The sequence below is a fragment of the Mustela nivalis genome, assembly GCF_964662115.1.
Source record: "Mustela nivalis genome assembly, chromosome: 7".
Lineage (NCBI taxonomy): Eukaryota > Metazoa > Chordata > Mammalia > Carnivora > Mustelidae > Mustela > Mustela nivalis.
In genome coordinates, this window is record NC_139026.1 from 96182846 (window position 1) to 96205906 (window position 23061).

A 23061-nucleotide genomic window follows, 5' to 3' on the forward strand; every position below is an offset into this window, starting at 1 on the left:
TGTTGAATATTCTGCATTTTGTTAAATTTTCTTATAGCTCACAATTTTATGGGACAGAAATTTGGATAGGGCTCAGGTGCGTGATTCTTCTAACCCAGTGGCATTGGCTAGGCTCATTTAGTAATATTTGGCAGGCAGATGGGTTGGTTTGGAGGGCTTCACTCCCATGTCTGACGCCTTGATGGGAATGATTGGAATGCTGGGATCCGCTGGAGCTGTGAGCTAGAGTGTCAACATGAGACCCCTCCAGCATGGCAGTCTCAAGGTAGTGAAACTTCTTACATGACTGCTCAGAGCTTCCAGTGTTCCAAGAAGCCTGGGCAGAACCTGCAAAGCCTTGTTTCAAAAGGTGCAGAATCTCCAGAGGGTTTTTTTGAGAGTTAAAAGTACTTAGAACAGTGCTTAACTCATAAGTACTATTAGTTATTCTTTTTTTTTTTTTAGTTTATTTATGTTAAATTTATTTATTTAAGTCATCTCTATATCCATCATAGGACTGGAACACGACTTCAAGATCAACAGTCCTGTGCTCTTCTGACTGAGGCAGCCAGGCGCCCAGGTATTAATTATTGCTAAAGGGATGCGAAAGTGAATAAGAAATCTTATTTTCTCAATTCGTGATATGTACCTCCTCGTAAAATAAATACTTACTGCCAAACTCTTGGCCTTCTTACTTCCCTTCAATCTGACCTTTTTCCTACACATGCTCCCTCACCTTCAGGGAAACTGTTTAGTGCAGACAGGCATTAAATATTTATCAATATTTAATGGTCACATGTTTTATTAATAAGAAATCTACATTAATTTCCATTGTATCACTAAAGTAAGTTCATCATAATTCTCAACTGTATAATTCCTATTCTTGTGAACCCGAATCGAGAGTCGGCCTTTGGTAGTAGCCCCTGTCATGACAACGCCACTTCAGCAAGACGAGAGAAGGCCTGGGTTTCCGTCACCACCGCCCAGCTGCAGTAGAAGCTTCAACTGCGTGCCGAGCCCTCCGCGGAATCCTTTCCTCTGGCCCGCCCACCAAAAAAGTGCCACTCTAGCACAGCCTCTGCGCCCTCTTCATCTCTATGATATTCTTTTCCTGTTTCCTGATGTTGCATGACGGGAGAAATAGTCTACTTTCCTCCAGCGGTGCCCAGGGAACGACCTAGTTCAGAACTCCATTTCCCGGCGTGCATTGCTGCGTACTCTCAGCCGGCTGGCAGGAGGCCGGTTCCGGTTGCATCAGCGTGGGACCCACGGCGAAATGAGACTGTTCGTGAGCGAGGGCGCCCCGGGAAGCCTGCCGGTGCTGGCCGCGGCGGGCAGGGCCCAGGGCAGAGCGGAGCTGCTTATCAGCACCGTAGGCCCCGAAGGTAGTCGGGCTGGTGCTGGTGGGCGGTAGATGAGGGGGGCGGGACCGAAAAACACGCTCGACATCCATCCCGCAGTTGTCTTCTCCAAACCTCCACCGCGACCATGCACTCCCGTCCACCTCAAACCGCCCCCCCCCCCATTATTCTTGGTCAGCCCGTCCCTACCCTCCTCGTCACATCTTTCATTAATGGCTTCCCTCAGTTAACCCTCGGTATACCCCTTCCCTCATCTCTAGCCTCTACTTCCATCCCCTCCGCCAATTTTCCCGCATCCCACCTCACTCCAGTGAACCTCTCTCCTTTACATCTTTTCCCACACCCGTCGCGCACCTCCAACCCCCATACTCTCTCTAGTTATTCATCACAACCCCCAGGCATCCCTCATTCACTCCTTTCGATTTACCTCTTCTTTCTAACCATCCGTTTTGGTACCTCTTAAAAGTAGTTTTCTTGTCAGTTCTTCCAATTCTTTAGATCACTCTGTTACTCTCGGTTGCTTCAGTGTTTGGCTGCTGCACTGTCCCAATACCACCAACACCGCCCCTCTGCAGTGCCCATCTGTTGCTTCCAACTGGTGGTCTCAGCTGAACACCTGCTAGTCCAGCTCATTCTGGACCCACCCCCTTGCAGTAGTCCTATCCAGAAATCTTTCCAGTGTCTTTCTTCTGCTTTTCCCTGAACAATGAGATGTTGTTCTTCTAAGTTAAAAAGGTTTTGTTTTCTTTGTTTTTTCGCTCCCTTTCCTCTTTTGCATCAGAGTGCGTGGTCCCGTTCCTGACGCGGCCTAAGGTGCCTGTTTTGCAACTGGATAGTGGCAACTACCTCTTCTCCACTAGTGCGATCTGCAGGTCAGTATTGGTCCTTAAGGCAGGGAGGCAGATGAATAAAATCAGGGCTTAGTGTCCGCTGTGTGGCTTTCTTTGAAAGCACTACTTCACTATGGGAAAGAAATAGCCTAGACAGATGGGCCCCTCTCATTCCACCTTCTGTTGCTCTCTTCCTGGGCAGATACTTCTTTCTGTTATCTGGCTGGGAGCAAGACGACCTCACGAACCAGTGGCTGGAATGGGAAGCTACAGAGCTGCAGGTGGGCCTGAGACATGAGGGATGGCAGGCAGGCCCTTGCTCTTTATGGCCATCCTGATCTGTGTCCCCTACATTTTAGCCAGCTTTGTCTGCTGCCCTGTACTATTTAGTGGTTCAAGGCAAGAAGGGGGAAGATGTTCTTGGCCTAGTCCGGAGAGCCCTAACTCACATTGACCAAAGCTTGAGTCGTCGGAGCTGTCCTTTCCTAGCTGGGGTGAGTTGGGCTCTGAGATGGGGATCAGGGAAAATTATGTGATAGAAGAACTAAGATGGAAGGCTATATTCAAAACCCACACTGCCGCTTGTTAGCAGTGTAATCTTGAAAAATCACCAGACTCTAATCCTCAAGTTTTTTCATTTTTGAAATGAGGTAATATTAGTAGGTACCTCAATGGGCTATTGTGAGGATTAAGTGAGGTGACTTAGGGGCTTAATGAAGTACTTGACACGTAGTAAGTGTTTAGGAAATGGTGGATAAAACGTAGAAAATAAAAGATCAAAAAAAAAAAAAGGAAATGGTGGATATTAATGTATGCACTGGGAAGAAACATAGTACTTTACCTGTAGACCTTTTCTTTTTCTTTCCTCAACAAAGGAGACAGAATCTCTAGCTGACGTGGTTTTGTGGGGAGCTCTCTACCCATTACTTCAAGACCCAGCCTACCTCCCTGGTGAGAACTCTGCATATCACTTCATCTCCTACCCTAGCTCAGGAGCTTGGTGGGGGAATTATAGAATGGGCAGTACAAAATTGAGGATCCACTTTGAGGCGTAGCTTGACAGGGCAGTTACAGCATAAAGATGGTTGAGGGAACTGGGGAAGAGAACTGGAGACACTTCATGAAGAAGGGAGGAGGTCCATTCTTGCCTGCCCATTGCAGATCTGGCTGATTCCCTCTTTTCTCCCATGCCCACAGAGGAATTGGGTGCCCTGCACAGCTGGTTCCAGACCCTGAGTTCTCAGGAGCCATGTCAGAGAGCTGCAGAGACTGTGCTGAAGCAGCAGGGTGTCCTGGCCCTCCGGCCCTACCTCCAGAAGCAGCCCCAGCCTGGCTCCTTTGAGGGGAGGGCTGTCAGCAACGAGCCTGAGGTTTTGGAACAGCAGTGGCATGGGGGTGGCTTGGAGAGGGACTTTGAGCATCACCATTAACTCTTAGTTGTTGGAGACCAAGAAAAGTTTCTTTAGTCTGCGAGTTTCCTCACTGGTGAGAGATTGTGTCTGCTCTCTTCACAGGAGGAGGAGCTGGCTACTCTCTCTGAGGAGGAGATCGCCATGGCTGTAACTGCTTGGGAGAAGGGCCTGGAAAGCTTGCCTCCACTTCGGCCACAGCAAAATCCTGTGTGAGTAGGCACTGAAGAGCAGGCTTTGTTTGTTTTGTTCTGTTTTGTTTTTTAGGTGGGCTCCACACCAGCATGGAGTCCCACACCGGGCTCGAGCTCACGACCCTGAGATTGAGACCTGCTGATATTAAGAGTCAGATGCTTAAGCTACTGAGCCACCCAGGGGCCCCGGGGCTTGGTTTCTTAAGTGGAAGTTACTGATAGTGCTGATATCTGTCTGACAGTCCCCTTCACTGACCTCTTTAATTTCCATCTTTTCCTTTGGCACTTTGTACCTCTCGCTTATATAGTTATATAATAGAATGTAAGTCCCAGGCCTGCTCCCATTTATGTCTGCCGTGATAGGAAGCACACTCCTGATGAAGAGTGAGCACCACACAGCGGTGCTGCAGAAGTGCTTAGGGGCTCGGGGTACAAGGATGACTGGGTGGAAGGCCGGTCATTCATGAAGGGGCTGATTTCTCAGCTGGATTTCAGAGCAAGTGACGGCATTCAGTTACAGGGAGTAAAGTCAATGAATGCAGGAGAAATCAGTGAGCTCTCTTCTAAGGAAATGATCTAGAAGACATTCTAGGAAGTAGTTGGAACTCGTAACTGGAGGAGTGAGATTAACAAGAAGAATCATCTGAGTCTTTGTTAACAGTAGAAACCACGGGAATCTGTGAGCTCTCAGGTTGGCCGAAGTTGAAGGACTCAGTAAATGGTGGGAGCGAGTGACTGTAGGCTGAGAATGGTTGGAAAGATCAAAGGAGCCCTGGCAAAGGGTCAGTGCCCAGGAGGGGTGAATACAGGGTGTGTGCAGCCGAGCTGTCGGGTGTGAAGCAGGGGAAGAGCAGAGTGGATGAATGACTGGAGACAGCAGATTGAGTGGCATGACTGGGCCTGATCTGGGAAAGGGTGGGGGCGATGGCTAGGAAGGCAGTAGCTGATGGCTGTGGGCTTGAGTAGGGCCACAGAGATGACTGCCATGGGCTACGGAGGGGGATGTTGGGTAGGGAAAGACTGGGAAGACATTATGCGGTGGCAGCCTTTGAGTACTTGAAGCAGTGACTGAAGGTCATGCTTCCAGCTGGGAAGAAGGGGAGAGGGCAGTGCTGGGAAGGCGTGCTTGGGTGGCATTGGGAGTCGGGGGGGTGTGGTGGTTGGACAGAACCAGGAAGAGGGGAGTTGGTCCCTGAGAATGAGCTGGCAAAAAAGAAGCAGTCATGATAGCAAAGTGAGAGGTCAGTGTGGAATGTAGGTGCCTGGCTTTGCTTACTGTGGCAGGGCCCTGCACTTTGACTTGGGGTGGGGGGTTCTCTTGGCTTTTAGGGGAGTTCATGATCCTGTGGTTTCCCGTGAGGAAAAACTTCCGAGATACCTGAGTCTGCAATGGTAGAACGGATCTGTGTCTGGGTGTTCTGTGTGCTCTTGGTCCCTCTGGCTTCTTCTCCATGGACTGTTGTCTTTTTCTTTCCCTACCAGGCTGCCTGTGGCTGGGGAGAGGAATGTGCTCATCACTAGCGCCCTCCCATATGTCAACAATGTCCCACACCTTGGAAACATCATTGGTTGCGTGCTGAGTGCTGACGTCTTTGCCAGGTGGATCCAGCTGCTGGGGGAGGGACCTTTTGAAGGAATGATGGGCCCAAGGGAATAGAATGCCTCAAGGGTGGGGGTTCAGAGGATTCTGGGGACATGGAGGGGGCCAAGATGGGACCCCTGTGATCACCATATCCCCTTCCAGGTACTCCCGCCTCCGCCAGTGGAACACCCTCTATCTGTGTGGGACAGATGAGTACGGTACGGCGACAGAAACCAAGGCAATGGAGGAGGGTTTGACCCCCCAGGAGATCTGTGACAAGTACCATGCCATACATGCCAACATCTACCGCTGGTTTAATATCTCATTTGATATTTTTGGTCGTACCACTACTCCACAGCAGACCAAGTAGGTTTCCTGTAATCAGGCAGGAATGGAGGGTGAACACTGGGTCTGGGGGCAGTGAGAATGTCCTGGAGACAGAAGGAACCAAAAGTATTGTTTAGACATCCACCCCCATCTCTGCCCCCAAACTTAGGATCTGAATAATGCCCTGAAGTGGATCCCAAGCATGGGGATTCCATAGATGCGGAAGTTGCCCAGGGGCTGAAGGAGCAGTGAGGAAGGGAAGAGACAGGACTTAGACTCGTGGGAACTATGAGCCTTCCCTCTGCTACCTCCCAGCTCTTCCTGGCTGCTTTGGAGTTTGAGGGACATTCCCTCCCACTCCCATGTGGGCTTATAGCAGATGCACTCATTCTTCCTCTGCCTGATACTCATCCTTAATAAAAACTGTGTAGTGGGCAGGTTGTCAGCTTAATAGTGTTAAGCAATTTAGCAGATGGACTGATGAATTTTGATTCTGGGACATAATAAAAAAGAGTACAATCCTGTCCTTTTAGAGATTTTTGGTAGTGAAGAGTACAAAACTGTTAAGTTTATATTTGACAGACATAAATTAAATTCTAGAGTGATGAGGGAAGAGATTGTGTAGGGGAGTTGGGGAGTACATATGAGGGGTCTGGGTCATCCATGAGGACTCCCTAAAGATGACTAGATGGCCTTGGCCTTGAGGGGCCTTCTGTTGGATTCTTGGGACACTGGGACTGATGTGGGGCCTGGGTGGAGTAGCAGGAGGGCGGGGTGCACTCCTTCCTCTGACTGCCTCTGACCTGGCCCTCCCCTCTGCCTGTCTCACCTTGCCAGAATCACGCAGGACATCTTCCAGCGGTTGTTGACCCGAGGTTTTGTGCTGGAAGACACTGTGGAGCAGCTGCGGTGTGAACGCTGTGCCCGCTTTCTGGCTGACCGCTTCGTGGAGGGCGTGTGTCCCTTCTGTGGCTACGAGGAGGCCCGGGGTGACCAGTGTGACAAGTGTGGCAAGCTCATCAATGCCATTGAGCTCAAGGTGTGAGAGGAGGGTCTCGTGGAAGAAGGAGGAGGGAAACAGTCTCTGTTGTTCAGAGACTGTTCAGAGGTCTCATTTGGAGTTTTTATTTTAGCATTCAGGTCCTTTCATTGGTGCCTTTTTATTTTCTTTCTTTTTTCCTTTTTTTAAGATTTTATTACTTAAATTTATTTTAGAGAGAATGAGCAGAAGGAGGAGCGGGAGAAGCAGATTCCCCACTGAGCAGGGAGCCCAAGGTCTGGCTTAATCCCAGGACCCTGGAATCATGACTTGAGCTGAAGGCAGCTTCTTTTTTTTTTTTTTTTTTTTAAGTTTTATTGTGATTTTTATTTTATTTTTTTTTTTTAAAGATTTTATTTATTTATTTGACAGAGAGAGACCACAAGCAGGCAAAGAGGCAGGCAGAGAGAGAGAGAGGAGGAAGCAGGCTCCCTGCCAAGCAGAGAGCCTGATGCGGGACTAGATCCCAGGACCCCGAGATCATGATCTGAGCCGAAAGCAGAGGCTTAACCCACTGAGCCACCCAGGCGCCCCGGTTTATTGTGATTTTTATTTGCATCTCAGAAATGCACTTCTGTAGTGCAAGGAGGGAGCTATGTGTCAAACAAACATCCATTGACAGGGAATTCCCCCCCTTCTAATGTTTATCTTTAGTAATTTATTTTTAAATTTTTAAAATTTATTTTCAGCGTAACAGTATTCATTGTTTTTGCACCACACCCAGTGCTCTATGCAATCCGTGCTCTCTCCAATACCCACCACCTGGTTCCCCCAACCTCCCACCCTCTGCCCCTTCAAAACCCTCAGATTGTTTTTCAGAGTCCATAGTCTCTCGTGGTTCACCTCCCCTTCCAATCTCCCTCAACTCCCTTCTCCTCTCTAACACTCCTTGTCCTCCATGCTATTTGTTATGCTACACAAATAAGTGAAACCATATGATAATTGACTCTCTCTGCTTGACTTATTTCACTCAGCATCATCTCTTCCAGTCCCGTCCATGTTGCCACAAAAGTTGGGTATTCATCCTTTCTGATGGAGGCATAATACTCCATAGTGTATATGGACCACATTGAAGGCAGCTTCTCAACCAGCTGAGTGACCCAGGCACCCCTCATCAGGGCTTCTTTTTACCCCATCTCATCGCTCAGTTCATTGGACACTTACTGAGCATTTACTATGTGCTCAGCATTGTGCTAGGTGATAGACAAGATGAAGGCGTGCTTCCTTACCTTTGCTCCTGCTTCAGACCACCTGATCTGCGTTTTTTTTTTTAAAGATTTTATTTATTTATTTATTTGACTGACAGAGATCACAAGTAGGCAGAGAGGCCAGCAGAGAGAGGAGGAAGCAGGCTCCCTGCTAAGCAGAGAGCCTGATGCGGGGCTCGATCCTAGGACCCTGAGATCATGACCTGAGCCAAAGGCAGGCGCCACTGAGCCACCCAGGCGCCCCCTGATCTGCGTTTTTTTTTTTTTTTTAAAGATTTTATTTATTTATTTGACAGAGAGAGATCACAAGTAGGCAGAGAGGCAGGCAGAGAGAGAGAGAGGAGGAAGCAGGCTCCCTGCCAAGCAGAGAGCCCGATGTGGGACTCGATCCCGGGACGCGAGATCATGACCTGAGCCGAAGGCAGCGGCTTAACCCACTGAGCCACCCAGGTGCCCCTGATCTGCGTTTTTTTTTTTTTTTTTTTTAAAGATTTTATTTATTTATTTGACAGAGAGAAATCACAAGTAGATGGAGAGGCAGGCAGAGAGAGAGAGAGGGAAGCAGGCTCTCCGCTGAGCAGAGAGCCCGATGCGGGACTCGATCCCAGGACTCTGAGATCATGACCCGAGCCGAAGGCAGCGGCTCAACCCACTGAGCCACCCAGGCACCCTGATCTGCGTTTTTTAATTAGTTCTTTCTGTCTTCCATAAACAAGTCTCCTCTTTTCTGTGCTTACTCACTGGCTAACTTAGTCATTCACTTATACAGCACATGTTTTTTGAGTCCCTATGATAGGGTGGTCACTGGGGACTGCTGGGGATGTAGCAGTGAATAAGACAGATCTTTAGCTAGTGTGGGGACGAGACCAACCCTAAAGACAATAGTGTATATATAAGACAAACTGCTGGGAGGCTGTGACAGTGGCTTCTGGGGAAAGGTTTTTAGCCAGGTGATTAGGGAAGGCTTGTCAGAGGACGTAACACGTGAACTGAAAGTTTAACTGAAGAAATGAGAAGGAGCAAGCCAGGTGATGAGAGGTTTAGAACATTCCAAGAAGGAGGAGCAGGAAATGCGAAGGCGTGCGAGGCAGCAAGCAGCTGAAAAGGCAGAAGGGAGAAGGCCAGCATAGCTGTAGCACAGTGAGAGGGAGGCTGGATTGAGATGAGGTCAGAGAGGTCAGCGGTGACCAGATGACCTGGTAAGCCAGGGTCGCAGCTGGATGGTAGGCTGTTCCATGGAAAATGGATGGGAGGGAAGCAGGAGAGAAGGGGAGAGACAAGTTTGGAGGCCAGAGTGATAGCTCAGAAATGGGATGATAGGTTGGCCTAGGTTGGTAACAGCAGGAATGCGAAGGGAAAAAGGATTTGACACAGGTTTCTGAGGCAAACTCTGTAGAACTGGATAGGTGAATTTAGGCTGAGGGGCCGTCACAAAAACGGCGACTTGGAAGTTTCTAGCATGCACCTCTGTGGTGGACAGCAGCAACATCTACGAATGTGGGCAGGCTCGGATGAAGGACAGACACCCGGGTTCCCCTTGTGGTGCCTGTCAGACATCCACACAGAGGCATTAGGTAAGCAGTTGGAGATAGGCTTGGAGAGTTCAGGACAAGGTCCTGAGAGAGTTCTCATCACCTAGCTTCAGAAGCCTGGAGCCTGGCTGGCTCAGTCGGGAGAACTTGCACCTCTTGATCTCAGGGTCGGTCCTGAGTACAAGCCCCACATTGGGCATGGAGTCTACTCAAAAAAGAAAAAGATTCAAAAGCCTAGATCAAAACTCACTGGGAAGCTTTCATTGATTGGCCCTCCCTTCCCCCAAACTGTTGAGTCCTCTTGCCGTCATCCGCCAGTGTTTGCATAGTCAGCGTGTGCTGAGAAAATAACTTTTTTTTTTTTTAAGATTTTATTTATTTATTTATTTGACAGAGAGAAATCACAAGTAGATGGAGAAGCAGGCAGAGAGAGAGAGGGAAGCAGGCTCCCTGCTGAGCAGAGAGCCCGATGCGGGACTCGATCCCAAGACCCTGAGATCATGACCTGAGCTGAAGGCAGCGGCTTAACCCACTGAGCCACCCAGGCGCCCCAGAAAATAACTTTTTTTAAAGAAATATTTATTTATTTGCCGGGGGGAGGGTGCACACACAAGCAGGGGGAGTGGCAGGCAGAGAGAGAGGCAGACTGCCTGCTGAGTAGGGAGCCCAATGTGGGATTTGATTCCAGGACCCTGAGTTCATGACCTGAGCCAGAGGCGGGTGCTTAACCAACTGAGCCACCCAGGCATCCCCCAATAGCTATTTCTTGACGTTTTGCTTTGGAAAGGCCTGCACTTGTTTCTCATGGGACCTGCTCTTCCTAACATGATTGTAACTTCCTTGGGGAGAAGAACTGTGTGTCTCCACTCCTTCCTTCCCTCACACAGCTGCTTACAGTGCAGTGCTCTTTACTTAGCCTGTGCTCAAAAGAATGCTTTTTCCTATTCTTTGCAGTGACAGGACAGAGTCATGAAACTCTGAGCAGCAAATGCTGTGCTCTGTGGACTTGAGTCTTCAAGTTCACAGAAGGCCCAAGAAAGCATGAAGCTCAGTGAGATGGCTTACTGGGGAGCTCATCCCTTTGTGCGTCCCTCCTTGCTGCACAGCTCCCTTTGGCCTGAAGTCCTGATCCTACCTCACCTTGGATCACCCCTTCCCTTGAATTTCTTTTACAGAAGCCTCAGTGTAAAGTCTGTCGGTCCTGCCCTGTGGTGAAGTCCTCTCGGCACCTGTTCCTGGACCTGCCTAAGGTAAGTGGGCCTTTGCCTCAAGCTAGTCTGCATAGCCCCTTTGGCTTCCTCTGCCTCAGCCACAGATCTGTACCAAGCCATGCATGAATGTTTTTAATTTCCCTTTTAAAAATATATAGGCTTACTGTAAAAAAGGCATAACAGATTAAAGGGGACAGAATGCAAGGCCCAGGCCTATTGCCCAGAGGTACTAACTACTGCTCATTTTCTTTTGTGTCTATGCAAGTAAACATATGCATATGAAACTATTTTCCCGTTTTTTTTTTCCTAATATAAATTAGATCATGGCATTCATATGGTTCTGCACTCTCTTTTTTTACTTTATAATGTGTTGAGTGGATTTTCCGCATTAGTAGGTTTGCCTTTTTTTTTTTTAAGATTTTATTTATTTATTTGACAGAGAGAGTAAGAGAGGGAACACAAGCTGGGGGAGTGAGAGAGGGAGAAGCAGGTCTCCCACCGAGCAGGGAGCCTGATCGGGGGGCTCTATCCCAGGACCCCAGGATCATGACCTGAGCCTAAGGCAGATGCCCAACGACTGAGCCACCCAGGCGCTCCAATTTGCCTCCTTATTAAGTTTGGAAATAATTTCAAGTTCACAAAAAGAGCTGCAAGAATAAACAGTTGCGCCATAAAGAACCTGGTGTGCCCATTACCTTGCTTTACTAGGTGTTCAGATTTTGCTCTTTTTAGCACATCCTTGCTCTTTGCACATATGTGTGTGCATACATAGCCTCTTTAATCTTTCTCTTTTTAAATACTTACTTATTTGTTGAGAGAAGGGAGCATGTACACACTCAGTGAGAAGGGGCAGAGAGAGAGGAGAGAGTCTCAAGCAGACTCCGCTGAGCGTGGCGCCCAATGCCGGGCTTGATGCCATGATCCCGAGATCACTGCCTGAGCCAGACCCTTGATGGACCCTGCCACCCAGGTGTTCCATGTCATCTTTACTCTTAAATAGTTAATTATGTTTCCTAAGAAAAAAAAGACATTCTTGCATAGCCATAGTAAACAACTGCAAGAAATTTAACATTGATACAGTTGTCTGATCTACCATATTTCGGTTTTGTGAGTTATCCAATAATATCTTTTGTAGAGTTTTTTTTCTTTTAGTACACAGTCTAGTTCATGGTCATGTATTGCATTTAATTTTTCTCTTTAGTTTCCTTTAATGTGAAACAGTTCCTCAGTCTTTCTTTATCTTTTGCCTTTTCACAGTGTTTAAGACTGTGGTCTCTGCCCTCCCCCCTGCAATAGAATATTCCTTATTTTGGTTTGTTCCCTGTTTCCTCATGATTGAATTCAGGTTGTGCATTCTTAGTTGGAATACTACCTAAATGATTGTGTTCTTTCCAGAGGTACATGATGGCCATTTCCCCCTCACTGGTGATGTTAATTTGTCTAGTCAAGGTGTTACTCATTTCCTCTACTATTCAATTAACATTTTTCCCTTTGCAACTTATAAGCAATCTGTGGGAGTATATTTTTAAAACATACAGATACCCCGTTCATTATTAAAAGGTGCTCTATAGATTTAGCATCCATTTATTTAGTCATTCTTTTTTGTTTTTGTTTTTTGTTTTGGGGGGCGATTTTATTTATTAAGAGAGAGCGAGCAAGCACAAGCAGGGGGAGTGGCAGAGGGAGAGAGAGAAGCAGGTTTTCCACTGAACAAGGAGCCCTCTGCAGGGCTGGATCCCAGGACCCCAGGATGATGACCTGAGCTGAAAGCAGACACTTAAGCAACTGAGCCACCTAGGTGCCCCTTAGTTAATCATCTTATATCCTGAACCGCTTTTCATGAAGCTTTTCCAACTCTACCACTCCTACACATGTACCCTTCTCTTTTGCTCATTTATTAGTTATCCATTTTCAGTGTGGGCTCATGGATTTCTGTTGTTTTCAGTGGTTTGCAAATGGTTCCTGTCATGAATAATTTTCATGTTCACATTGTCCCCTCATTTGGCTGGTGGGAGTCTTTTTTTTTTTTAAATGATTTTATTTATTTATTTATTTATTTGAATGAGAGAGAGAGCATGAGAGGAGAGAGGTCAGCAGGAGAAGTAGACTCCCCACCAAGCAGGGAGCCTGATGCGGGACTCAATCCTGGGACTCCAGGATCATGACATGAGCTGAAGGCAGCTGCCCAACCAGCTGAGCCACCCAGGCACCCTGGTGGGAGCCTCTTTTTTTTTTTAAGATTTTATTTATTTATTTGACATACAGAGATCACAGGCAGGCAGAGAGGCAGGCAGAGAGAGAGGAAGGGAAGCAGGCTCCCCGCTGAGCAGAGAGCCCAATGCGGGGCTCGATTCCAGGACCCTGGGATCATGACCTGAGCCGAAGGCAGAGGCTTTAACCCACTGAGCCACCCAGGCACCCCTGGCAGGAGCCTCTTTAAGATCATTTCTCTGTGTGTTTTTGACATCTCCCACCTTTTAGCTAAGAGCTTCCTTATTTCCTGGCATAACAAAGTATCTAGGTTCATCTATTACAGCCTAAGAATCAACCATTTCTCCACAAAGCCCTGGTTCATTTTTGTAGAGAACGGCATTAGAGACCCAGATCGAGGCGTGTGGTCATTGCTACTGGGACGTCTTTGCTTCTGGTCCCTTCCCCCAAAAAGTGTTAGGCATTCATCTGAAGTTCACACTAACTCCGGTGATTCTAGTCCATCCCTGCAGAGGTCTTTCCCCACTTCCCTTATTTCGTGTTTGTATCTCCCTTCTAACACAGTAAGTACCTGGCTCCTGACCTTTACTCCTTTCCTTGATCCTATAGTACACCTAAAAATAATTTCAGAATTGCTTCATAGTTTCCAGTAAATTGTGATTATAAATAATGCTGCAGCAGATAACTTTGTGCTTGTGAATTTTTATACTGTTGGAAGTGTGTCTGCAGGATCAATTCCTTGAAAGTGATTACTTGCATATGTAGTTTATTGCCAGATTTTCCTCTGTAGGTGTTTTGTTTTGCCTTCCTTCCAGCATTGTGTGCACCTGTTTCCCCACAGTCTCACCATTAGAGGTCTTGTCAGGCTTCAGAAGCTATGGTATTTATGTGCGTAAATCACATGAACCATTCCTTCCAACAGATTTATCTTTGTTTTTCTCCTTATAAAAGTGAAATAAGCTTGTTTCTAAAATTCCAGGTAGAAATATTGTATAAAAGTGGATGTCCCATGTAATTCCATCTGATACATATTTTTCTTCACGGTTTTTCCTGAGCTTTTGTTCATCTGTATGCTATTATTTTTAGAATTTATATTCTGTAGTATTTTGTGGTTTGCTTTACTTAATAAACGTGTCTTGAAGATCTTTACACGTCAGAATGTACAGATCTAACTCACTCTTTAATGGCCTTAAAAGTATTTCGTTGTTGGGGCACCTGGGTGGCTTATGGGTTAAAACCTCTGCCTTCGGCTCAGGTCTTAATCTTAGGGTCCTGGGATCGAGCCCCGATCAGGGCTTTCTGCTCAGCAAGGAGCCTGCTTCCTCCTTTCTCTCTCTCTGCCTGCCTCTTTGTCTACTTGTGATCTCTGTATGTCAAATAAATAAATAATATCTTTTTTAAAAAATGTGTTTCGTTGTATTGATACACCATATTTCTTCAAACCTCTACTGAACCATAGGAGTTGATTGCAATTTTTTTGCTATGATGAATAGTGTCTTCCTTATATATGCATCCATGCACTTTTGTGTATTTTTTTTAAAGATTTTATTTATTTATTTGATAGACAGAGATCACAGTAGGCAGAGAGGCAGGCAGAGAGAGAGGGGGGAAGCAGGCTCCCCACTGAGCAGAGAGCCCAATGTGGAGCTCGATCCCAGGATCCTAAGATCATGACCCGAGCTGAAGGCAGAGGCTTAAACCACTGAGCCACCCAGGCGCCCTCACTTTCGTGTATTTTTATTGCAAAAATTTCTACCAGTGGAATTGCTGTGTCAGAGTCACTAGTCTTTTAATTCTATATTGCTAAACTACTCCAGAGAGGTGGTACATGTTTATCCTTACTCGAACTAGTATGAGACTCTCCTAAATCAGCTCTCTTTCTCTGCCGTCTCAGCTGGAAAAACGACTGGAGGAGTGGTTGGGGAAGACATTACCTGGCAGTGACTGGACACCCAATGCCCGGTTCATTATTCGTTCTTGGCTTCGGGATGGCCTCAAGCCACGCTGCATAACCCGAGATCTCAAATGGGGAACCCCTGTGCCCTTAGAAGGCTTTGAGGACAAGGTAAAAACCCTATGCTTTATTCATATGTCCTATTATTCTGCCTTTTGGTTGAGACCCTGAGCTAGCAGAATAGACTGTTGATTATGTCTTGCTTCAGTTGGAAACTGGGTTGGTGAGGTTCTCCCAGTGTTCCTTCATCCTAGTCTCTCTCCTTTCTCCTGGCCCTCCAGGTATTCTATGTCTGGTTTGATGCCACTATTGGCTACTTGTCCATCACAGCCAACTACACAGACCAGTGGGAGAGATGGTGGAAGAACCCAGAACAAGTGAGTTCTTGTTTAGCCTGTCCATGGGAAGGGTGTGTGCATTGGGTGGTTAGGGGTGGATATCTGATCTTTCTTGGGCCTTTGAAAAAGATCTCAGGAGTTTTGTTTCCCAACTGTATTCTGTAGGTGAACCTGTATCAGTTCATGGCCAAAGACAATGTTCCCTTCCACGGCTTAGTTTTTCCATGTTCAGCTTTAGGAGCTGAGGACAACTATACCTTGGTCAGCCACCTCATTGCTACAGGTACCCTGGAAGACTGAAGATGGGGGGATTTCTAGGGAATGAGGGCGGAGGCCTTCTAGAATGAAGATCCTGGAGAGGTCCTCGATCTTGAGTTTGGAGGTGAAATGATACAGGAAGTTAGAACATGAGAACTTAACCCAGAAGAAGGGAACAAGAACCTAAAGAAAGCATAAGTCTGAAGCTAAAATTCTGTAGTGAGTAAAAGCAAAGGGGAAAAAGGTCGAAAATGGAGAGGAAGGGATCCCCAAGTTCTTTGCAGGCCTGCTACTCAAGAAATGTTGCTGGACACCCATAGTTGAGGTTGAGGGAGAGGAGGAGTTAATGGGTCAGAGAGGGAAAGTTGTGATTTGAGCACATGGTTCTCATTCTACTTCTCTGTCCAGAGTACCTGAATTATGAGGATGGGAAATTCTCCAAGAGCCGGGGCGTGGGAGTGTTTGGTGACATGGCCCAGGACACAGGGATCCCTGCTGACATCTGGCGCTTCTATCTGCTCTACATTCGGCCTGAGGGCCAGGACAGTGCCTTCTCTTGGACAGACATGTTGCTCAAGAATAATTCTGAACTGCTTAACAACCTGGGCAACTTCATCAACAGGTGGGACTTGGGTGCGGGTGTGTCAGAGTTAGTGGATGAGCTGGGGGCAGAGCAGGGTGGAGTGGTGGCTAGCTCTGCTCCACTAGGCGGGAGAGATGGGAGAGACGGGGGTGACGAGGCGGGAATGAGCAGGAGCTGTGAGGGATTGGGTGGACAATGTGGAAAGTGGATTTCTAGCAAATCGTACCCCATCCTGGACCATAGTAGGATACGTTTGCTTGGGTGAAGTCAGTTGTATGGGTGTGCTTTAGCAAAGTTGGTCATAAAGTGAATTTTTTTTTTTTTTAAGATTTTATTTATTTATTTGACAGACCGAGATCACAAGTAGGCAGAGAGGCAGGCAGAGAGAGAGGAGGAAGCAGGCTCCTTGTGGAGCAGAGAGCCCGATTTGGGGCTCGATCCCAGGACCCTGGGATCATGACCTGAGCTGAAGGCAGAGGCTTTAACCCACTGAGCCACCCAGGTGCCCCCATAAAGTGAATTTTTGAAAACTGGTATCATTTTAATATTCTTTATAGAGTTGGAAATGTGTTCTCTCCTAGCAAAAAAATTCACTTGCAGACCATTAGACAAGTTTGGCAGAAGAAAAGGGTTATTTTAGTGTAGAGGTGGGAGACGCTTCCTGTATTTTGGGGGTTTTGTTACTTGAGGCTCACACTCCATCAGCAGCCCCACCTCTACTCTTCTGCTGGCTGGTTCCCATTCTCTGCGGCCCCCGCCCTCTCACATCTGGCTCTCAGCCATATTGCGTAGACCGTCTCTGAGAGTATTGGATAGCAAGTTACCTGTATTTCAACTTGATCGTTCTTTGCATCACTTTCTTAAAAATCAGATGGACGTTGCTTCAGTTTATCAGGTTTCTTATTCTTAGTGGGGAGAGAGAACAAGAAATGGATTTGTTAAGCTTTGCTTTCTAACTGGAGGGAGCCAGGAGGCGTCCGTCCTGGGAGAATGGAGAATTAGGAAAATCAGGTCAGATTTCTAGGAGGAGACTGGGCAGTAATTCCTTTTTTCTCTTCCCTTTCCTTATTCCCCTCCCAGAGCTGGGATGTTTGTGTCTAAGTTTTTTGGGGGTTACGTGCCAGAGATGGTGCTTACTTCGGATGATCGGCGCCTGGTGGCACATGTCACCCTGGAACTCCAGCACTACCACCAGCTGCTGGAGAAGGTCCGGTAAGCAAGGAGGCATTTGGGTCTCACTCATCTTCCCTGAGCTGTGCCAGTCGGTGAGAGCCCCCAGCTGGTCACTCTCAGGCTTTACACTGTGGCCTGGCCCCTCCCTTCCCAGGATCCGGGAGGCCCTCCGCAGTATCCTAACCATCTCTCGCCATGGCAACCAGTACATTCAGGTGAATGAGCCTTGGAAGCGGATTAAAGGCAGTGAGGCTGACAGGTAAGTTTGGCTACAGGAATAACATGGCAGTGGGCCATGTCCTCCTGGAAAGTCTAACATCTCTTCTTCTGCAGGCAGCGGGCCGGGACCGTGACAGGCCTGGCAGTGAACATAGCTGCCTTGCTGTCCGTCATGCTGCAGCCTTACATGCCCACGGTCAGTGCCACCATCCAGGCCCAGCTGCAGCTGCCACTGCCGGCTTGCAGCATCCTGCTCACAAACTTCCTGTGCACCCTACCAGCTGGACACCAGATTGGCACAGTAGGTCCAAGGGCTGGAGGGGCTGGCCTCTGAGCATCCCTGCCTTTGCCGTGCAGCCTTTGGGTTGAGGTCAGAGAACTTGGACATAGGACTCTCATAGCTGTTCTCTGAACCCTTACCCCACGCCTCCCCACTCTGCACTTACGCTTGTTTCTGATAGAAAGTCCTTGGTATTGCTCACAAGCCCAGTATCAGCTAGCCCATGTGCCATCATCGCTCTTCACACCAGAGCTCAGGACCTGGCATGTAAACTAATTGGTCTTCGGTAGGTGTTTGGAAGAAACATCACAGTCCCCTGGTCTCCATAATGCCGATAGGCAGTAAGCAGGGAGTATACAGGATAGCCGTTTCCCCTTTCTCCTCTTGTGTCAAAGTCCACCTCTGTACCCTTGTCAGCCCAGCATCCTCAGTCTTAGACCTTGCTGATAGTTTGGGCTTTCAGAGTGCGTGCCAGTGCTTTATCTGGATTCTTTACTCAAATCGGCAGCTATCTGCTCATTTGTTTCTTCTAAAACTACATAATGTAGAGTCTCAGAATGCCAGTGATTGGGGACAGAGAGGCCCTCTGTATGGTCTGGCAGGGTTTCTCCCTCATCAGTGAATGATTATGGAATTCTTTCTTCACAGGTCAGTCCCTTATTCCAAAAATTGGAAAATGACCAGATTGAAAGTTTGAGGCAGCGCTTTGGCGGAGGCCAGGTGAGAAAGCCAGACTGCGCTGTCCTCCCAGCAAGAGCCACAGTGTCTGGGTCCCTAAGTAGCTCTCAGTACTCTCCCTCTTCTGGGCCTGCTGCTTCCTTCCTGGGAGTTAACAGCAAGAGCCCTTGCAGTGAAATGTCATCACTGTCCCCTCCCACCCCCCACCCCTGGGCTGTGAGGTGAAACTTGAGGCCAGGGCTGTTTACAGAGCAGGTGCTAACAGTTGTCCTTCTCCAGGCCCAAGTGCCCCCCATGCCAGTTGTCGTAGAGGCTGCGGCCACAGCTGCTCCGCGGCAGGTACAAGTGCTCATGGATGAAGTGGCAAGACAGGTACTCGGCGGAAGCCCCGAGGGATTGCGGAAACACGGACTCCTCAAAAACTTCTCTCTGGTCTCACTACTCTTCTTCCCCCACCTATTCTGCTCTTAGGGCAACATCGTCCGAGAACTGAAAGCGCAGAAGGCAGACAAGAACCAGGTTGCTGCTGAGGTGGCTAAGCTCTTGGATCTGAAGAAACAGTTGGCTCTAGCTGAGGGGAAACCCCTTGAAACCCCTAAAGGCAAGAAGAAAAAGTGAAAGAGGCTGGCTCATAGAAAGTTACTTTAATGGATATGGACAGTAATAAATAAATTTACAATCTATATACATGCTGAGACCCTTTCCTGTTGTCTACCCCAAGCTTTCCCGCCTCCTGAATAGATGGGGTTGAGGGTCACATCATTGGCACTGGAGAAAGATGGTCAGCAGCCACTTTTGCGAAAGGTAGGTGGTGGCCCGAGGGGGAAATGATGGTCCCAACTCTTCATGCTTGGTGCAGATTAACCATTCGGTCAATGAGAGCTCGGCGAGTCGCCTCTACCTCCCTGGTCAGGCGCTCGATTTCCTGCTTGAGTCGTTCATTCTCTTCAGCTAGCTGTGCCACTTTCCTTTCATTCTCTTGTTCTTTCTCCTTCATGCGTTGCTTTCCAGCCACAGCTGGGGACTGACCACTCTGTTTCCGCTTCCTGGGTCTTCTCTGGTCTTCCTCTTCTTCCTCCTGAGCCAGGGAGCTCTGACTGGAATCTGGAGAGCGAGGGCTCTGGGAGCTGTTTGTGACCTCTGCTGGTCCTGGCTCCTCAGTCAGCCAAGCCAGAGAGGCAGGGTCAAGAGTGGTGAAGGTTTCTGATTCTTCCTTCAAGGGAATGAGGAAAAGGTAGGATAGGTATTAGTTGAGAAGCGAAGGGCAATGCCCCCCACCTAGCTTTAGTCATCACATTCTCACCTCCTTGTTTCCAGAGGGGGAAATGTAGGTACCCCCATTTTCATCTGAGGACAGCACTTCTTGCAGGTCCTCATACCAGGCTTCCAGCTCCCAGCTGGACAGTGTCCCGAAGGAAAAAGGCAAGGACTCAGCTGCCATCTCTGCAGTTTGATCACGTTCTGGAAAAGGACATACTCAGGATGAGGGGTCGGGGGGAGAGGAACAACTCCATAAAGCAATCAGATAGTCTATATAGGTTGGCAAACTTGCCTGGTACCTGTTTGCAGATACAGTTTTATTGGAACAGAACTACATTCATTTATTTACATATTGTTTATGGCTGCCTTCATGCTGTAAGAGTGGAGACCTCAGCATCCAAAATATTTACTGTTTGGCCCTGTCAAATGTATCAGTTGGTCTATATCAATATTCCCTCTTTGCTGCTTTTTGCCTGGCATTTGAAGAAGCATGGGTCTACCACATACATTCTTAAGGGATCCTGGTAAAAGTCCTGAGCCTCCCTTGAGGAACTCTGTTGGTAGTTTCCAGGGGGCAATTATCAGACCATCTTGTGTTCCTTTCTCCTCCTGTGAGGGGAGTCCTCTGGGTGAGTCTAATCTTGATGGGGGCTGAGGTGTGGTAAGACCAAAAAATTAACTTTGCTGGGGATGACTGCTCACTCAGCCAGCTTTCAATTAGGACATGCTCTAAGAATAGTGATTTGGTCACCTAGATAGGGGCAGGCCAGGAAGATGGATGTGGCCTGTCAGCAAATGTCTGCTCAGATTCAAATCCTCCTCTCCTGTTTTCTTTAGCTGTTTTCATAACTTAGTAGAGCCCCAGGACAGGGACCCTAAGCAGCATCTCTTAAGAATTGGTTTTGGGAAAGGGATGGTAAAATTACCTGCTCTCAAGTGTGGTGATGTATGAAGATACACTTCCTTCTGGAACACTGTGGGGATCAAAGACAGATGTTAGCCATTTTTGGAAGGAGAGAGGCAGTTCTTTTTATTTCCAGCCTCCTGCTGGTCTTTCCTCACTTCCTGTCTTTGAGGGTGTGGACGGTCAGTGGTCCTTGCAGTCATTTCCAAGGACAGAGGAGAGCCTGACCTTTATTTTTAGTGGCTGACATTTGTAGTCCCAATTACATAATAGAAAAGTCATGGCCAACTCCATGGCTTCAAGGTAGGCCTCAAACCTGCCAGGGTAAGGACTGGACTACAGGGAAGGAAAAAAATCAAGTGGTATTTCTCTAATTCCACTCACACCCTGACATATTCTAAATGCACATTTCCAGTTTCGGTGTCTCCTGGGACCTCCAACTGTGTTACATAATTGCTTATTTGAATCTCCTTTTGGGTATCTAAAAAGGCGTCTCAGACTTAATATGTCCAAAGACAAATTCTGGTCATCTTCCCTTCCATGGTCTTCCCCAGGTCAGTAAATCAGTAAATGGCAACTCTACTTGCTTAAGCCAAAAGCCTTAGCACTGTCCCTGATTCCTTAGTCACACCCCACAAGTCAAACCACCAGCTAGATTTTAAAACTTATTCTTCAAAAACCCACAACCCAGTTGCATTGTTTTCAATCTGGATCAAGTTATTATCCTCTCCGTTGGATTACCCAGTTTCTGCTCTTGCCACACTTCCCCAAGTCCGTTCCCAACAAAAAGCCAGAATGAGCCTTTAAAAACCTGTCAGGTCCTGTCATGTTCAAAACCCTTCAATGACTTCCAATTTCACAAATATTAAAGGCTAAGGTACTTAAAATGGCTTCGCAGACCTCACACAATCTACTCTTCTCATTGACCACTTTCCCCCTTAACTCACTCTAGTCCAGCCACCTGGCCTCCTTTTTCTTCCAGTTCCCATGCTCCCAACCTAGGACCTCTGTTCTTGCTGTTCCTTCTCCCGGAAAGCTCTTCCTTTCACATACCTGCACGGCTTACTCCCTTGCCTCTTTTTAGATCTTTTAAATGTCACCTCATTTAAATGCAAGAGAATCCCTAGCCATCCAAGGTAAAACTGTAACCCCACCCTGAGCACTGGCTACCCTTCCATGCTTGGGTTTTCTCCACTGCACTTGTATTTGTTCACCGTGAACCTTTTCCCACTGAAATGTAAGCTCTGCTAGAGCAGAGATTTTCTTGTTCATGGATATATCCTGGGCCTGAAATGCATGGCACACAGTAGGTGCACGACAAGTAATTTGTAAGAAAAGCACGGACAAATTCTCCCTGGTCTCTTACAGGGAAGGGAGGAGGAAGCCCAGAAGCCAGAGCAGCAGCTGCTTATCCCTAGGGACTGGAGATGCAATATCGCCCAGAGTGTTTCTCTTCAGGGCTGTCCTCCCTGGGGAAACCTCCTTGCCTTCCAGTGTGTGGGATGCTGCTTTCATCAGCACTGGAGTCCCAGACCAGAGGGCTGCAAAGCCAAACAGGGGGCTGGCCTGATGCAATGGTTACACACACAGATTATTAGCTGGAGACAGGACAAGGGGAAAGAGGCAGGGACCTATCTCAGGGGAAGGACCGTACACTGGGGAGACCCCAAATGGCTTCCCACACTTAAGAAATTCAGGATGCTCTCTTGTGCAGGAGGCCCAAGGACCTCTGGGGGAATGGGAAAACCCATCTCCGCTCCCTAGCCATCGGCACCCCTCCCCTCAGTCTTGGGTCAGTCTCCTTAAGGTTCTCTTCCTCATTAGGGTGTGGAATGGCTGTCCTGTGGAGGATCCAGGAGCCCCAGCTATCGACGTGGCCACTCTGGCCCTGAGACGCTAGGGCTGAGACAGGACTGGGGGTGGGGTAGGGGTAGTGGTAGTAAACGGGAGTCAGAGTCATGAACTATGGTCTTCCAGGCCTCTTGGCGTGGAGGAGTGTCCTGTTGCTTCGCCTTCCACCGGACAGGCCCAACGAGGAGGGCTGGGGTCAGCAACGGAAGATGATAAACCTTCCGAGGGCATCCGGACCCCTTGGCCCAATGGCACCGAGCAAGGCCCATGCTCCGGGCAGGGGTGGGGGTGACACTACCGTCCGAAGGAAGAGAGGTCTGTGAGCACCACTCCTAAATAAAGGATGCTCCCCATCCCTCCCTCGGACTGTCGCTGACTTCATCGGGGAAGGGGTGGGGCCACATCCTAAAAAGCATATGCCCCAACTTTGAGGGGCCAGCCAGTGTTCCCCAAGAATAGGAGGGTAAAAAGTAGATGGGGGATCAGTACTCGCCTCTCTCCTCAGGTTCCGGATCTGATTCTGGCTCTGTGGCTGCCACCCGCTCATCTTCAACATGATATTACCTGGGTCTCAGACTCAAGCCTCTGACCTCGGTAGCGCCGAACACTGATCTTTTAAGAAGGTCTTGCCCTCCTCTCAGGGGTGGGTCCAGAAGCTTACCAGTCAGAACGCGGCACGC

General features: G+C 48.1%; 2 protein-coding genes across 3 annotated transcripts; one reads left to right on the forward strand and one right to left on the reverse strand.

The window, feature by feature from the left end:
• Positions 1-1092: 1092 nt before the first annotated feature.
• Positions 1093-19053, forward strand: MARS1 (methionyl-tRNA synthetase 1). 2 transcript variants are annotated; one of them, XM_082741934.1, is made up of 21 exons: positions 1093-1364; positions 2122-2212; positions 2373-2451; positions 2530-2664; positions 3046-3121; positions 3368-3540; positions 3685-3791; positions 5256-5372; positions 5518-5721; positions 6520-6721; positions 10637-10711; positions 14778-14948; positions 15119-15214; positions 15341-15458; positions 15842-16055; positions 17097-17228; positions 17344-17448; positions 17523-17709; positions 18337-18408; positions 18646-18738; positions 18838-19053. In XM_082741934.1, exons 1-21 carry the CDS (start codon positions 1256-1258, stop codon positions 18982-18984), a joined length of 2703 nt encoding a protein of 900 aa, XP_082598060.1. In that variant the 5' UTR covers positions 1093-1255; the 3' UTR covers positions 18985-19053. The 2 variants fall into 2 exon arrangements, with proteins under 2 accessions (XP_082598060.1, XP_082598061.1); XM_082741935.1 differs by having other exon boundaries at positions 1214-1364; positions 2561-2664.
• DDIT3 (DNA damage inducible transcript 3) lies at positions 18996-22973 on the reverse strand. Its single transcript, XM_082741978.1, has 4 exons — positions 22875-22973; positions 20553-20600; positions 19670-19827; positions 18996-19579 (listed from the first exon to the last, which is right to left on the reverse strand). The coding sequence occupies exons 3-4, from the start codon at positions 19805-19807 to the stop codon at positions 19211-19213; spliced, it is 507 nt and encodes a 168-aa protein (XP_082598104.1). The 5' UTR covers positions 19808-19827; positions 20553-20600; positions 22875-22973; the 3' UTR covers positions 18996-19210.
• Positions 22974-23061: the final 88 nt, after the last annotated feature.